This window comes from Microtus oregoni, unplaced genomic scaffold (assembly GCF_018167655.1).
Source record: "Microtus oregoni isolate MIOR12 unplaced genomic scaffold, Mior012 000013F_ref0000133, whole genome shotgun sequence".
NCBI classification, from domain to species: domain Eukaryota; kingdom Metazoa; phylum Chordata; class Mammalia; order Rodentia; family Cricetidae; genus Microtus; species Microtus oregoni.
The window spans coordinates 38410347-38428197 of record NW_024543072.1 but is presented as its reverse complement, the minus strand read 5'-3'; the positions used below and the strand labels follow the sequence as shown (position 1 = coordinate 38428197).

At 38.0% G+C, this 17851-nt stretch overlaps 1 protein-coding gene across 4 annotated transcripts in view; it reads right to left on the bottom strand.

Moving 5' to 3' along the window:
* Positions 1–17851, bottom strand: part of Rabgap1l (RAB GTPase activating protein 1 like) — a 615176-nt gene that overhangs the window by 158977 nt on the left and 438348 nt on the right. For all 4 annotated transcript variants that reach the window (XM_041662748.1, XM_041662750.1, XM_041662749.1 and 1 more), the window contains one exon: positions 10584–10625. In XM_041662748.1, coding sequence (XP_041518682.1) covers positions 10584–10625 — 42 coding nt within the window. The remainder of the gene's footprint in view (positions 1–10583; positions 10626–17851) is intronic.

The window sequence follows — 17851 nt, the reverse complement described above, 5'->3', positions numbered from 1 at the left end:
AGGTCCTAAGCAGTGAGTCAGTATATAACAGTAATAAGATTGCTAAAATTAAGGGCTACACATTATGCTAAGTGAAGGGGACAAATACTGTCATTACACTTATTTCAGGTTCCTAGAATAGTAAAATTCATAAAACTGAAAATAGAATAGTTGGATAGTTGGGAAAATAGGTAGTTGGGAAGACAATGAGAAATACACAGTTTCTGCTGGGGACGATAAAGAAGTCTGGAGATGATCGATATTACTGTCTTATTTTTGGTAAAGACTTTTTTATTTATTATGTATACAATACACTTTTCTACCTCCATGTATGACTGCATGCCAGAAGAGGGCACCAGATCTCATTATAGATGGTTGTGAGCCACCTTGTGGTTGCTGGGAATTGAACTCAGGACCTTTGGAAGAATAGTAAGCGTCCTTAACCTTTGAGACATCTCTCCAGCCCAATTGATATTATTGTACAATAATGGAAACGCCCTCAAATACACAAGCTGCACACATAAAAAGGTTAAAAGAGTGAATTTTATGTTATATGTATTTCACTATAATAAGGAGAAAAAATTAAAAATCATGAAGATAATTTCAAGTGCTTAACACCACACCTGATACATTTCAGGTACTTAGTAAAAGACAAGTACCTTTCTATTATTTATAAATTTCTTAAAAGGACATTTAGGTGCACCCCGTAACCTGTAGATTCTGTACAGCTACATTGGGATTACACAGTTAGGGCTTTGGTTGGAGGCTGTCAGTGATCAATAAATTTTCATAACTCTTTATCTCTGTGGACTGCTAGTATTGCTTTTTAGTAGGAAATAGACTAATTTTGCTCACTAAAGTGTTGATAATCTGATGATTGACTTTGAGAATCCATTGATATCACAATAGTAAAACCAATAAAATAATTACATAACAGAAGTCAGCTGTTTTTCTGCATAGCCTCAACATATTACTTAAGTATGTATAAATATGACAGGATGAGCATAGTACAGTAGTGTGCACTAGGCTCATAACAGCACACCAGTAACATTCAAACATGCTTCTAAAACAGATTCCTAGGTAGACTAGAAACTTCTGGTATTCACTTATAAATAAATACACAAAGTAGAATATTCTCCTAATTTTATATTATCCTGTCATGCAAAAAGATCTATTTTACTTTAATTTTGTGTGTGTGTGTGTGTGTGAGAGAGAGAGAGAGAGAGAGAGAGAGAGACAGAGAGAGAGACAGAGAGAGACAGAGAGAGAGACAGAGAGAGAGAGAGAATGAGCACAGGTATCGAGGTATCAGAATCCCCTGGAGCTGGAGTTACAGGAGATTGTAAACTACCTGATATGGATGATGGGAACTAAATTCAAGTCCTCTATTAGAGCAGTACGCACTCTCTCCAGGCCCTGTGCCAATTTCCTTTTAAGTAATATAAACACATATAAATTTAGTCAAGCACCTTAACAAATGTCATAATTATAATTTTTGCAATCTATTCATTTATTAAGTTATATGAGACATATAAAACACAAATACATATATGTATTAAATCTAAAATGCATAGAGGTATATATATATACATAAAGATAAACATACGTATATGTGTGTAGCACAGATTGACATATTGTTTGCATAAAAGAAAAGTAGAGCCTTACAAATTGTATTTTCTTGTCCCTTCATTTTATAAAGGAGTAAATTTCAGAAAGTTAACTAGTTTGGTTAAAATCTAGTTTCAGGGACTAGAGCAATGGCTCAGCAGTTAAGAGCACTTGCTACTCTTACAGAAGGCCTGGGTTCAATTCCCAGCATCCTAATGGTGGCTTAAAGACATTTGCAATCCCTGTTCTAGGGGATTCAATGCCATTTCCTGCCTCTACATGCACTGCATACATACAGTACATAGAAACATGTGTAACCAAAACACTCATATACATAAAATAAAAATAGATCCTTAAAAAAATCTAGTTTTAGATGAAAATGCACAAATAGACAAACAGCAACATAAAGACATTCAGAACCTCATACTAAAGGACTCAAGTTGGACAGTTTCACTAACAACTTATCTTATTTTTATATATTTCACTTAAATTAGCTTAAAAAGTAGCAGATTTCCATATGTGATTTTCATATTTCACTCTCTACCCCCACCTTCCCTGCTACACTATCTGTCCCTGCCCATGCCCCGTCCATTTGTCCTATTGTCTTCCTCATGTTCTCCCTTAAGTCCTCACTGTTACTTTTCCCACATTAATGGGCCCCTTTCTATTCTTGGCCTCTACTCATATTTACATTTCCCGGACACACATATCTTACAGATAAAGGCTGGGATCTTCATGTAAGAGCGAACATACGTGCTGAGCAGTAGTGGTATACACCTTCAATTCTAGTACTTGGAAGAGGTAGGCAGATCTCTATGAGTTCAAAGCCAGCCCCGTCTACAGAGTGAGATCTAGGACAGCCTGGGCTATTCACAGAAACCCTGTCTTGAAAAATAAAAACAAAAGAAAACAAGGAGAGAATATATAGTACTTGTTTTTCTGAGTCTGGGTCATCTGAGTGAATACAGTGTTTTCCAATTCCATTAATTTTTCTGAAACTTTCATAACATCTATTTCCTTTAAGACTGAATAAAATCCCATTGTATTTATGTGTCACATTTTCATAATCCATTTTGTTGAGGGACATCTAACCTGATTTCACTTCTTTGCTACTGTGAAGACAGCAATGATAAACAAGGATGTGCACTTACGTAGGATGTAGAGTCCTTTAGGTATATGTGCAGGAGTGAGAAGGCTGGGTCATATAGTAGCTATATCTTTTGTTTTTTTTGAGTAGACTTTATACAGATTTTAATTATGGCTACAACAGAGGATATAGGTTACTCTTTCCCCATATCCTCCAAGCATTTGTTATTACTTGTTTTTTAAAAATATTTAATATTTACTTTATTTTATGAATGTTTGCATACATGTATGTGCAGTAAATACATGTCTAATGATCATGGAAATCAAAGGAGAGAGTTGGATACTATGAACCACCATATGAGTACTGTGAGTTGAACCTAGATCTTCTGGAAGAGCAGAGAGTGCTCTAACTGCTGAGCCATCTCTAGTTTTAACTTAATTTCCCTGATGGTTAGAGATGCTGAATATTTACTTGCCATTTGAATTTCTCCTTTTGTGAACATTTGAATGCTGCTAGCCCTGCCTAAAATATTCTGTTATCAGTTTAGTTATGATCTTTTAAAAATCTTTCCTGGTTTTCCCAGAATAAAGCTGGTACCCCATGTTTAGGCTGCCAAACCTTCCCCTACTTTTACTTTTTGGAGGCAGAGTCTTGATATGTATTCCTAACCCAACTCTAGCCCTAACTCTAACACTACCTGTAATTCACTATATAGATTAGGCTGGAGTGAAACACTGCCTGCCTTTGCCTCTTGAATTTTAGAGTTAAAGGAGTATGCCATTATGCCTAGCCTCAAAGTTCCTTAAAAGACAGGATGATTTAAATCATATTCTCCTACTACAACCATGACAACTTTAGAACAACAAATGTTACCTCTATTTCTCCTCATTATGCACACACAATCCAGGACCTAAACAAAACAGGAAAACTACAGTAATGGCTTCTCAAAAGTGAGGCAGGAAGATGAGATTAAGAACATGGCTGGGAAGCTGGTCAAGGAATGGAGTGTTGAACATATCCATGCTAACAGGCAGAAGGAAGCAAAGCAGTGGAGGATAAAAGAGAAGAAAGATTTTTAAGTAAGGGGGTTGAAAGCTTGAGTAAATTTATGCTGAGAATGTACTTTGCTCACAAAAATGGGGCAGGGAGGTTTTATTCTGTCTCTGTCAAATGGTCTCATATTTCTGAAGGTACAATGAGATCAAATTAATTACTGGCTTCTTGGGACAAAGACATGCTTACCAAACTATCCCTGATTCCTGGCACTTTAGACTGCCTTATGAGAGATAAACAATGAAGCATTGCCTCAACAGACTTAAAATAAGATTTGATATGTGCAATGCACTGTGATAATGGACTTTCCCCTCAATATAGATCCGCATTTCATAAAATGCATTATTTCTGCAACAAAATTATCTGAGAGCATTCTACAGTAAGTAGAAGTCCTATATATGTATTTATTGGTTTGTTTCCACATTAATCTATCATAAGACAAGAGAATACATTAGACTAAAATAGAAAGCAGATCAAATAAAGGCAGGTGTTGGTATGATTTTGGGAGAGACACAACAGAGGAAAGACCAAGGCCACAGAACTCAATGCTAAATCATTTGCACACTTATGAGTGGAGCTTTACTGCCACCCGCAGGAGAGCAGCATCCTTCAGCAAGAACCACTGCCAACCTGAGGGAAGGGTCACCAATTTCCGCTCCAACCCCTGGCCTTTCCACCTCTAACTTGAAGAAATCACAATTCAATCTTCAGTTTTTCTTATTCAACCATCTTTTAGCACAGAAACAAGAACTGTGAACTCAAAAGTGCTGTGCCAAATGCCAAGGAGACAAAACTCACTGTCCGGATTGATCATGTTTTCCTCCCTTAGCACATATTCAAGCAAGGCCCTACACAGCACAGGCAGAGCCCCTGGAGCATGGCAGTCCTTCTTCCTGAGAGCAGCAGAGAGCAAATTGGGACTCATCTTTTGGAAGGTCAAAGGAATACTCAAATCATCAGCCTAGTGCTAAATAACTGGGTGTATATTCCTACACCTCTCATAAACAGCTCCTAATTATGGAACTCTTGGTTCTCTATTAAGCCCATTTTCTTCACTTCTCCTTTGGTCAAATGAAGACACTAACAGCAAACGAATTGTGCCTTATTGCTATTGTTTGTGCCCAGAACATCCTCCAAAAGAGCATATGCTAAAGGTTTGGTCCTATGAGAGCACTTCTGGAAGGTTATAGTATCCATTAGAGTACTCAGGACACCAAGGAGTAGACTGTGAGTCCTGCTCCCTTTACTCTCCTTTTCCTCCCTGGCTCTGAGGGGAGCAGTTTTGCTGTTATATGCTGTGGCTGTGATATGATGCCTCACCATAGACTCAAAAGCAACATGGCCAATCAGTCCTGGACTAGAACATTTGACATCATGAACAAAAATAAATTCTTTCTCTTAATAAGGTGTGGTTATCTCAAGCATTTATTATAGTGCCTGGAGGCTGGCTGGTAGAAAATCGTTTCAAAGAAGTAGGGTCATTGTCATTACTATAAGATAGACAATGAGAAAAGCCATTGGAACTAGTTCCCAGGAGAAATCTGGAAAACTTTGGAGAAGTGACCTAGAGAGAGTTTAGAATGATGTAAGCAGAGCTTAGAAAGTGACTCAAGTCACAGCTTGGAAGATCAGAAAACTGATAGAAATGTGGGCAGTAAAAGCTTTAGTTTTATCAAATAGAAATGGAAATTTTCTTCCAAATCAGACAGAGGTCACACTTAGCTTCATTTTGTCCATGGCCTGATACTTTGTGGGAGGTAGACAATAAAGGTTAGCATGGTCTGCATAAGAAGTATCCTCCATAAAAGTTTCATGTAGAAGCCTTTGTTTCCATGTGGTACATCTAATCATTGAGAAGAGATTGGAACATGATGACTCTGACCTAGTTAATGAATCAACCTACTGACAGATTTATATGTAACTTGATGGCACTATTGGGACTATCAGCAGTGAAGTTGCAGAAACATAGGTCTACCCTGTCACTCCAGCTTAGAGTCTCCCTAAGCTTTTGGGGACCTGAACTCAAGTCAAACTAGAATTTATAGTATGAACATTGAGAATTGCAGGATTAGTCACTTTAAAACTAAGCAGAGTTGGAGACTTTATATTAGAGTCTTAGGCATTAGGGTTAAGAGGAAAAGAGGCTCTCAGGGAAAGAAAGAAAGAAAAATATGCTGATTCGCATGGGCGTGGGTTTCTTGGAGAGAATTTCACAAGGTAAAAGATACCCAAATGTGGGTACAGGCTTTACAAGAAAGTCATTAGCCATTTATACCATTTTAGTGACTGTCATGTTACATCTCAAAAGGCTGCTAAGAAATCTTCTTTATCCTCTTTTGATAGGAGTTATGGCAAGTTTGTAGCTGGGAATGGAGACAGGCCTTAAGTGGTTGATCACTGTGCTGGATCCTTATTGCTTTTGATGGCTGGAGGATTCAACTGGGCTCTGGATGAGAAGCCCTGTTCCATTCTCTTGTCACCAAAGTTTTCCTTTCTATCCTGTCTCAGAGGGAGGTGGAAATTCTCAGCAGTAGACCTACTTGGAAAAGGAAATTTGTTGTGGTGCTATCTCCTGCTGAACCCTCCTCATCTCTCTCTGCTTTCTGACCATTCTTGGGTGAGGAGCCTTTGCCATGTGTTTAGACCACCAGGAGGAAGCTTTACATCACCACATTCTCAAAGCAAACTATCCAATAAACCTTGGAGGAACTTGAATCTAAACTTGAAACCAAAATAAATTGTTCCTCTTCAAAAAGCTTTTTTTTTTTAATTACTGAGTGTGTGTGCACACACACACGCAACTGGTATATATGATACAGCATGCTTGTAGAAATCACAGAACAACTTGCCGGAGCTGGTTCTCTCCTACCAAAGTTCCTAGTGATCAAACCCAGGTCATCAGACTTGGTGGCAATCAGCTACAGAGCTGTCATGTCTGCCTAAATTCTGCTTTTAAAAATAACATTTCTCTCAAATATTTATCACAAAAAGTTATTTATCACCAAAGCAGTGTATAGTGTCCTTGAGGGACATTCAAGGAAGTAAAACATTCAGACTGCTAATTTAACCAGTTTTAAAGTGCTAATTAGGAGGGAAAGGAAAAGAGCAGACCTTTTGTCTTTTTAATTTGCAGTTAAGTCCGAAACAGAACATGTATAAAATGTGGACCAAGGAATATGAAGTTGTTATAACATAAAAAAGCCAAGTACTATATGCCTGGACAAGAAGGTGACTGCCTCAACAAAATCCTAGTATTCTGCAAGACTATCCCATCTGTCTAGGGCTCATGGATGTAGAAATGAAAATTTGATTTCATTACTTGAGATAAATAAGATCTGGGGTGCCCTGTACAACCGAAGATCCTGAAGACTCACTTCCCATACCTAGCTGAAAGGCTAGTCATGGTTTAAGTGGGCCCAGGAATAGCTTATGCAGGCAGAAGACCCTGGCAACATCCAAGTAATGCTAATTCTGCAGTCATGAAGAATGTAAAACCTGTGGGGGTCATGGAGGCTTTCACTGAGATGTCAAAGGAGAGCTTGGGAGTACAGGCAGTGCAGCAGGGAGAGAATCCCTGTAGGCAGTAGCTGTGAGGATGAAGTGTGAAGTAGCAGCAGAGACTCCAGGAAGGCAGAGTGAGCAGCAGTGAGCAGAACTTGCTGAGGAAAGTTGTAGGTAGAGAGCAGAGCCAGCCTGGAGAGCTGTCTTGTGGGTCCCATCGGTCCAGCTGCAGGAGTGGTGCTGCCCATGCTCACAGTGCTTACAGGCCACCAGTATAAATAACTGACACAGAGACTTAAGCTTTAATGAAGGCTTTGTTTGTTTTTTGTCTTACTTTGTGATGATTTCTTACTATTTTCCATTTCCCACCTTTGGAATATAAATGTTTGCATGTGCCTGTCTCACTGTATCTTGGAAGCATGTAACTTTTGTTGTGACTTTTTCTTTTTATGGAGCTGAGAGTTTAGGTTGCTGCAGTCTAAGGAGACTTTAATTGGACTTTCAAACAGCGTGAAAGTAAAGAGTTTGCAGACTCTTGGGGACAAACTGAATGCATCACTGGATGCACTTCTGGAGATGAAACTTGAAGGTAAATAGTCTGGCTCCAGTGTCAACATAATCTTAACTATTATATGCATATGTGAGACCTATCTAATACAAGCATACACAAACAGAAACAAAATAAAACAAAACAAAAACACTGGTGAGGTCAAAGGGAAAACGAACCCTTACTATACCGTTGGTTAGGTATATCAACTAATGCTGTCATTCTGAACATCTATACAAAAATTTTAACAAACTAAAAATAGAACTTCCAGCTGTACCATTCTTAAGGGATATATACCTGAAGAAATCCAAGCCAGCACAACTTTGTTTATCGCAACACTAGTCACAATAGGCAAAATAAACAATCAGTCTGGGTACTCACCAACAGACAATAAAAAAAATGTAGTAAACACCCATGATGGACTTGTTGGCTATAAAGAATGGATTGTTGTCATTTTCCAGAAAATAAATGAAACAGAAGGTCACTGTGCTAAGCAAAATGTGCCAGACCCAGGAAGACAAAAATATTGCATATTTTCTTCCACATGATGAATGTAGTTGTTTAAAAAAAAAAAAGGACAGGAAAGAAAGGGGACTATTAGAGTAGAGGAAGGGAACAGTAGGCAAGTGTAACTGGGTAACCATATCAAAGTATATTATGCACAAGTATGAAAATACTAAAAAGAATTCTATTATTGAACTCAATTAATATGTACTAGTAGTAGGTAAAAAAGAAAATAACTAACTCAAGCTTTGTCATTACTGAGATATAACATTTTAGGCAACCTTGGGCAGCCTCTTCAGTTATGACCTAGGCTGTGCTTCTGCTAATAGTCTGCTCAGAAGATGCACAAGAAATCATTTCTAATACAGACATAGGGTCTACTCAAAAATCAGTCAGGCTCAGAACTTCTATAAAGTTATCCAAGTTGTAACTTTTATATAAACAGATGCATATTCTTTTTTTCTGACATATGAAAAAATAAGAAGTCAGTCAGTATTGTTTATGTTTGAATGTTTATTCTATCAGGTAGGGCAATCAGATTGATGGCATTCACTTCAATGTAGTCCCACATCTTCCACCTCGGTGTGGAGTCAGTTTCAGGATTCATATAAGGCAGTTATAAGCATAGATCCCTACTTTACCAGTGGTTTCTCCTTTAACTTTTCTAACTGCTTTAATTCTGCAGTATGATGTCTGAAGGATGTTCAAGCATCACTAGAGAAGGTAAAAGATGCCTTTCTACTCAGAAGCCAAAAAAAATGTCCTCTGACAAGGATACATCTAGGTTTAAAATGCTAAAAAAATTAAAATATTACAAATATTTTACTCAGTGTATCACTCAAGAAAGCAATTAGTCAATAGCTACAGTATTAAGTTGGTGTACAGTACAGGTCTTATATCTAGAGGGATAGCACTGCGTTACATAAAGACAGACTAAACATTAGGAAATGAGCTACAAATATATAGGAAAAGATTTCTGGAAAACATAAAATGCCTGATAGTGAAAAAGAAAATTAGAAATTATAGCTAAAAATAGAACCTTGTTGGACTTCCTTGTACTTACTTATGATTTAATGGTATTTTTAGTTTCAACCACATAATACTTTCCCTGCCTAGTCATTATTAAGCTTTATTTATTGTTGAGAGGGCATGTGATAAAGTTGATTTATTTTAATATCAGGAAAAAAATCATCGTTAAGGTCCACTATGAAAGGAGTAAGTAAATATATCTATGCCATGAAAACAGTTTAAGTTGGGGCTGGAGGGCTGACTCCAAGATTAAGAGCACCTGCTCCACAGTCACAGGACCTGAGGGCGGGACTGTAATAACCTCAGCTGACAGTAATTGGGCAGTAAATATCTAGACACTTACTAAGAAGTTTAATATACCATCTTATTTAACTGTAATGCCATAAATTAATTTTATTATTATCTCAAAACTGAAGTTCTAAGCACTTAATTTAGCAAGGTCTAAAAGGCTGAAAACAGAACTGAATCTGTCCAGGTCCATTGTCTGTGGTTTCACCACAAACTTATTGGGGAAAGAAAGGTAATTTTCGTCTTCAATAGCAGAATGTCTTCTTTGGGCTACTTTTTTTTTTTTAAGAAAAAAAAAACCAACTCTGTCACAAATGTCCTATTGTTACTATATGGTTAGAACTATATTGATATATTAATATAAAATTCAGCAATGTAATTATAATTGAATTCTAAAGTATCATATAATTCCAGCTATCAGGAAAAGAACAACAAATTGAAATGTAGTAGTTTCTTTTTTAGTATAATATAGAAGCTTTTAAATAATTCAATTATATGTTTAGGAATGTTATAGGAAGTATTTTTAGAAAAACAAAGATGGTTTCATTTTGACATGAAATAGGTTTCAGCTTTGTCTCCTATTATACAGCTCTTATGAATGAAAACATCTTTTATGTTTTTGGAGTGTTAGCAAGATTAAATGGATTTTAGGAAAAACAAATACCAAATAAATGATAACTTTAAGGGATGACAGGGAGAGGATCAGACTTTCTAAGAGAGTCATCTTCTATGCCAGCAGGAGAGAATTGATTCTGAGGGATGTCCTCTGCCTCTACACACATGTCATGTCATACAGAGACACAAACACATACATACATACACACACACAGAGAAGAGAGAGATGCACAAACACACACACCAAACACGTACATATATGCAAAACATAAATAATAGTCTAAAGTGAGTCACAGGCTGTAAGTGGAATGATTCCAGTACCAAGCAAAAGAGGTAACATATTTTGATAACTTACGATGAAAATAGACGTACCTTTAGGAGAGCCAAGGCTACATGAAAGATTATGTTCAAACCCTGAAACAGAAAATAAATAAATAAATAGATAGATAGATAGATAGATAGATAGATAGATAAATAAATAAATGTGAACATCAACAGGATCACATTTCCTACCTACCACTATTTTACTGGGTATTTTCCCAATACTTCATACATTATTAACAAAACTCCAAAATTCTCTCATTTTTACTTACAATAGTATTATGGTTGGATGTGAAATATTAGCTACAGGCCTATCTGGTAGTGTTGTTTTCATAGATAATAGGACCTGCTGTACGCAAGGCCTAGTCTGTAGGTGTAGGAAAGAACACAAAAATTACAGGTCAGGGGCTGAAGGGATGGCCCAGCGGTTAAGAGCACTGGCTGTTCTTCTGTAATGAGATCTGATGCCCTCTTCTGGTGTGCAGATGTACATGTAGGCAGAACACTGTATACATAATAAAAACGAATAAATAAATCTTTTTTAAAAATCATAGGTCAGCTCCATTTCAAGCCAGAGAACTGTTTCTTCATCTGCTTAAAGTGAGCAAGCAGTCTCATGCTCCTGCTGCCCCAGATGTGGTTATGCCATCTCTGCCATGATGACACCATCCCTTCCATTGGTGAGTCCTTCTTCCCTTAACTTGCTTCTATCGGGTATTCTGTAGTAATGGTGCCAATACAAAATCGGGATCTTAAGGGTGGGGTGGGAGGGGGTAAGGGGAGATGGGGAGAGAAAAGTGAGAAGGGTAGGATGGGGAGAACTTGGGGCAACGGGATGATTGGGATAAAGGAAGGTTGGATAGGGGAGCAGGGAAGCACATATCTTAATTAAGGGAGCCATCTTAGGGTTGGCAAGAGACTTGGACCTAGAGGGGCTTCCAGGTGCCCAAGGCGAGGTCCCCAGTTAGTTCCTGGGGCAGCTGAAGATAGGGAACCTGAAATGATCCTATCCTATAGCCATACTGATGAATATTTTGCATATCACCATAGAACCTTCATCTGGCGATGGATGGAGATAGAGACAGAGACCCACACTGGAGCACTGGACTGAGCTCCCAAAGTCCCAATGAGGAACAGAAGGAGGGAGAACATGAGCAAAGAAGTCGGGACCACAAGGGGTGCACCCACCCACTGAGACAGTGGGGCTGATCTATTGGAGCTCACTAAGGCCAGCTGGACTGTGATTGAAAAAGCATGGGATAAAACCGAACTCTCTGAATATGGCGGACAATAAGGGCTGATGAGAAGCCAAGGACAATGGCACTGGGTTTTGATCCTACTTCATGTTCTGGCTTTGTGGGAGCCTAGCCAGTTTGGATGTTCTCCTTCCTAGACCAGGATGGAGGGGGGAGGACTTTGGACTTTCCACAGGGCAGGGAACCCTGACTGCTCTTTGGACTGGAGAGGGAGGGGGAGAGGAGTGGGGGGAGGGGGGAGGAGTGGGGGAGGGGGAGAGGAGTGGGCGGAGGGGGGGAGGAATGGGAGGCGGAATTTTTTTTCTCAATAAAAAAAATAAAAAATAAAATAAAATGAATAATTTTTAAAAAGAGAAAAAAAAACTTCTCAAAAGGTATTTTGCTTTCTTAAAATACTTATGAAAATTCAATGTTCTATTTAATACATAAAAGTAGTTTTTTTTATAAAAACTTATTTTCTTCTATCCATTTTTGGATTATTTCTCCATGTATAAGGCCTGTTTATTCTATCCATTTGTGGCTTATTTCCCTATATGTAAGGCTTATATTCTATATCCAAGTTCCTTGTTAAAGATGGAAAAAAGATGGTGATTTTTAAAATTATTGACTGAATTCTCTAATTCTACTCTGTACTTCTTGGTTATGTAGATATCCTGTAAGGGGCAGAAAAAAACAAGAGAGAAACTCCTGCTGAGTGGGAAGATCACACAAAAAAACCTGACTTCAACACATGGTACTCCTATTGTCTGCTTAGTGTTTGCATGCTTAGTGCTCGTGTGTGTGTGTGTGTGTGTGTGTGTGTGTGTGTGTGTGTATTATTTGTGTAGATGAGGAACCTTTCCCCATTTTCATGAAAATCATGTAAATTTTCATTAAAGATAAGCTATTTCTGTGGAAGCCATACTGGAGCTTAAACTGAACTCTGGGCTCAGCCCACTGACTGAAGAAATATTGAGCAATTAAATCCAAGAGATATAGAATCTTATGTGCTCAAAATAACAGAATCAGAAACAATGTCTCCAAAGAATGTTCTAGTTTCTTTTCATGCAAGTTTTCCTATGTGAGAAGAAATATCTTTCAGTTAACATCTCTCATAAGCTAAGGCTTTGCTAATGTTCTCACTTCAAAGAATCTATCTGCCTTCTAGATGTGAACTGTACCATGAGAAGTGTGTTCTACAAAGGATTTCTGATTTCTCTCTCCAAACCAGAAATTGTGCTTAGGACCACACACCTAGTGTCCTGTAGTGACTAGGACCGCACATCTAGTGTCCTGTAGTGACTAGGACCACACACCTAGTGTCCTGTAGTGACTAGGACCACACACCTAGTGTCCTGTAGTGATTAGGACCACACACCTAGTGTCCTGTAGTGATTAGGACTACACACCTAGTGTCCTGTAGTGACTAGGACCACATACCTAGTGTCCTGTAGTGACTAGGACCACACACCTAGTGTCCTGTAGTGACTAGGACCACATACCTAGTGTCCTGTAGTGATTAGGACCACACACCTAGTGTCCTGTAGTGACTAGGACCATACATCTAGTGTCCTGTAGTGACTAGGACCACACACCTAGTGTCCTGTAGTGACTAGGACCACACACCTAGTGTCCTGTAGTGATTAGGACCACACACCTAGTGTCCTGTAGTGATTAGGACTACACACCTAGTGTCCTGTAGTGACTAGGACCACATACCTAGTGTCCTGTAATGAGTAGGACAAGATATTTAGTGTTTCTGTAATGGAGTACTAGGCAACCTTCTACAGCCAGGTAACAAAATTACAAAAGAATAACAGAAAAAAATGAATGATAAACACAAACTATTTGGCAGACTAAACTAAAAGTTATGAACCTAATATTTTGGTTTTGGCTTACTTAATTAATTACAAAATGAGAAGGAAAGTGCAACTGGGATGAGAGAAGAAAACATTGACATTACCATTGTTAGAGATGATTCCAGACTGACTGTGATTCTAACTTACCAGCCGGAGGAAAAGGCAAGAAGGCTATCTTAGATTTTTTTTAAATGTGGGCTAAAATTACAATTGTTTTCACAATCTAAACTTATATTTTAACCAACTCAAGTAGCTACTGACTTATCTGCCAAAGTTTGTACGCCAGAATTAAACAAACAAAAACCAGTCTTAACACTATGTACCCCGTCATAGCAGTGAGATACAATGAACTCTCATAATTGAGAGCTTTCCAATTGAGGGTTTGCATTAGACTAAATCCAGCACGTCCAGTCCACACTTAAAATTTAAGTGTCTCTTCCATTTCTCTATTTCCCTCAAATGTATAACACTTGCACACTTTCTCTTACAGCAGCCCACACTCCTCTTTTCCTTCCAAAACTGTTTCATGGCTTTATTGAAAACTCCACTGCATATTCAACCATCATGGCTGTCAGTCACAGCATCACTTCAAACACTGGCCATACTTCCCTGTTTTTACACAATATGAAAATCTCACTGATTCTCATAATAATGTAGGCTATAATTCTCAGGTTTCAGGGTATGAATGTGACTAGCTTAAGCTTATATACATGTTTAGTAGCAGAGTTAGATCACTTCCAGCCCAAGTTTTGTGGTGTATAATCCAATGACCTTTCACAGAACAATGCAGGCATACACACGGTACATGCTTATTTAGTGATTTACACTAGCCATCCTAATTCATTGTAGCTGACTCTTTCCCCTTCATATTCAACTAGGCTGATTCACAGAACCACCTTCATATTATGGTAAAAATCTCTTTTCTTGAATTTTATTAAAACTAATGTTGAAGCAACAAAGCTATGAAAAACATTAACAGAGAAATATATATATATATATATATATATATATATATATATATATACCTTAAATCTCTAAATAGCCAAAATAGCTCTAGAAAACAAACAAGGGAGGGGGCATTCCCAAAATGTTTCCACTGCTCAGGCATAAGTTATGTCTAGTAATTTATTAGTAGGTATGGTAATAACTTTCTGGAAATACCTCTCACCTTCAGGAACTCAACTTTTGCCCAACCTTACAACAAAGTTAATATTATGCCTTGCAGCAATTAAAACTTTGTGCTCAATCTGTTTCTCTCCTGCTGCTCAGCCTGCTTTCATTTAACCTGACTTTATAAAGTAACTAATTGTACTGGCCTTAGATACAACGTGTAATCCAGTCCCCTGACCCAAAATAAAACATGCCTGTTAAGAATGCTTCATTCACTGGAAGCAGTAGATAGGAAGCAAATGTCCACTGTTTATGTGCTATTCAATAAACAAGAACAGAGGATTCTTAAGAGTAAAATCAAGGGGCTGAAGAGATGGCTCAGAAGTTAGGAGCACTGGCTGCTCTTCCAGGTCTTGAGTTCAATTCTCAAGAACCACATCATGGCTCACAAGCATCTGTAATGAGATCTGGTGCCCTCTTCTGGTCTGCAGGCATACATGCAGGCAGAACACTATATATAATAAATAAATCATTTTTTAAAGAGTAAAATCAATAAATACGTTGCTATGACTATCTGTTAATTTCAATAATAAGTCTAACTACTATATTTTAGTAATGGCACTGGGTTTTGATCCTATTGCATGTACTGGCTTTGTGAGAGCCTAGTCTGTTTGGATGCTCACTTTCCTAGACCTGGATGGAGGGGGTAAAACCTTGGACTTCCCACAGGGCAGGGAACCCTGACTGCTCTTTGGACTGGAGAAGGAGGGAGAGGGAGAGTGGGGGAGTGGAACGGAAATGGGAGGAGGTGGAAATTTTAATAATAATAATAATAATAAACCATAAAAAGAGCAAAATAATAAACAAGAATATATAAGCCAAGCATAATGATAAACAGCTTTTATCCCAGAACTTAGGAGTCATAGAGATATCTATGAGTTCAAGGCCAGCATGGTCTATACAGTGAGTTTCAGGATAGTCAGATTAGTATTTAAATGTGCCAATATCTGAGTTAATTACATAAAAGCATACTCTTATTCCTTACACATCAATCCTAAACTTTCACAAAAATAAATTATGATTTACAGAATGAGCTAGGAGTGGTAGTGTATCTACCAGAAACCAGAAGAATCAGCAGGATGATAAGGTCGAAGTCACCATAGGCTATATAATGAAGCCCTACTTAAAAATTTAAAAAAAATAGATTTTATAGAAATCACTGATTTTTCTAGGGCTTCACAGTTCACAAAACAGACCAAGTATGTTAACTTAAGCATCAAATTATAAAAGTCATTCTCTAAACCACTAAGTTAGAGAAGAAACTGACATGTGAATATTACAGCTTCCATATCAAAAGACCCATGCCCTATGTGATAAAGGCTTGCTTCCTGGGGTGGCATTGCTTTGTGTGTGTGTGTGTGTGTGTGTGTGTGTGTGTGTGTGTGTGTGTACACATGTGTGTGACAGTTTTTAAAGGTGGGGCTAAGTAGGTGTTTTTAGGTCCCTGGGAGAATGCTTTTAAACAGGATTGTGGAACTCTGGCTTCTCCCTGATTTTATACTTTCTGACTATGAAGAAAGAGGTTTTGTTCTGAACTCTTTTCATGAAGTCATGAACTCCATAACTCCAAAGAAATGGAGTCATTTAATCACATGGTGAAACTTATAAACTTTGAGTCAAAATAACCCCTTTCTCCTTGCAAACTGATTTTCTTGGATATGTGTTACAATAGTCTAAAGTTCAGATGAACCTGTGCCGTGTTCCGGTATTATTTAATATAGCCTCTAAATTCAGAGAATTAAAGTAATTCCTCCCATTTAAATACAAGTAAAATTACAGAGCATAAAGCAAAAATAGGTGCATTCTATCTAAACAAGATTCTATTATTTGTTTCTACATTGAAAGCATCCACAAACAAAAAGTGGTTGACTGCTCTCAGGTTATGAGACACTAAAAAACCAGACTGCTGCAGAAAGAAAGGGTCACCATTTTCCTGTTGTGACAGTAGATTGACATCAGCCTTGTGTACAAGAAGAGGTGCTCCTCAACTGATCTGGACACTGCTGTTTCATAATTCAGTCACAGTCTGACAATAGCTTTGCTTTCAAGAACACCTATAACTAATTGCCCCAAAGTGAGTAATTGCTATGAAGTACAGATCACAGTGTTTCTGATTAGGTTAATGACTGAGCAGCACAATCATGCATAAATAAAGGCCGGCAGTTGAACACTCACTGCAAGAAAGACTCTGAATATATGGCTGTGATGAGCAGGCAGCCATGGGTTCAGAGAAGCCTGGTAGCTTGGGAGAGACACTGTCAAAAATTATGCTAACAGCACTGAGTATAAATGCTGAAGAGATAATGTCAAGAAAGGACTACATATGCATCAGCACCTCGGTCATTAGTCAGAATCAACGTATGTAAGCAGCATGTAGGAATGGAAAGTTAACAAGGGAGTGCAAAGTCAACAGATTTGTAGGAGCCAAAATACAAGGATACCACAGGCAGTAAGAGGAATGGGTGTTGGTTATCTGTTAAATCCAAAAGAGGATACATCACCCCAGGAAGGTGTTCTGACCAAAGGAAACAGCAACAGCCTGCAAAAAACCTATCAACTGAGGGGTTATTTGGTATCTGACAAATGCTAGCAATTATTATTAGGTCATGTATTTATTTACCATCTTCAGCACTTTATGGCTTTTATTTCTAGATGATATTTCCTCAACAAATCTATGGCATATTTGTTACTGTAATCATTTTTGAGACAAGAAAACTGAATCTCAGAGACAGCACACTCTTAAAGCCATGAACAGAGCTTAGGAGTGTCAGAATGAAACAGGCCCTTGGTATTTTAATTTTACCTCAGGTGCTTATTTAGTAAAACTTTAGTTAGGTATCCGCGGTGGCTTAATGAAGGCTACAACTTTTGACACTTCTTCCATTGAGCGGTAGGGCATCTGAACTCTCCTCTAAATCTGAGAAAGTATGTTACCACTCTGATGATAAGACTATGGTGGGAGGGTTTTAGGAACCAACTCCTAGATTGCCCATCTCCTAGACTGTTTGCTCTTGGAATTAAATTATCATATAAGAAGCATAAGAGCACTTAGACC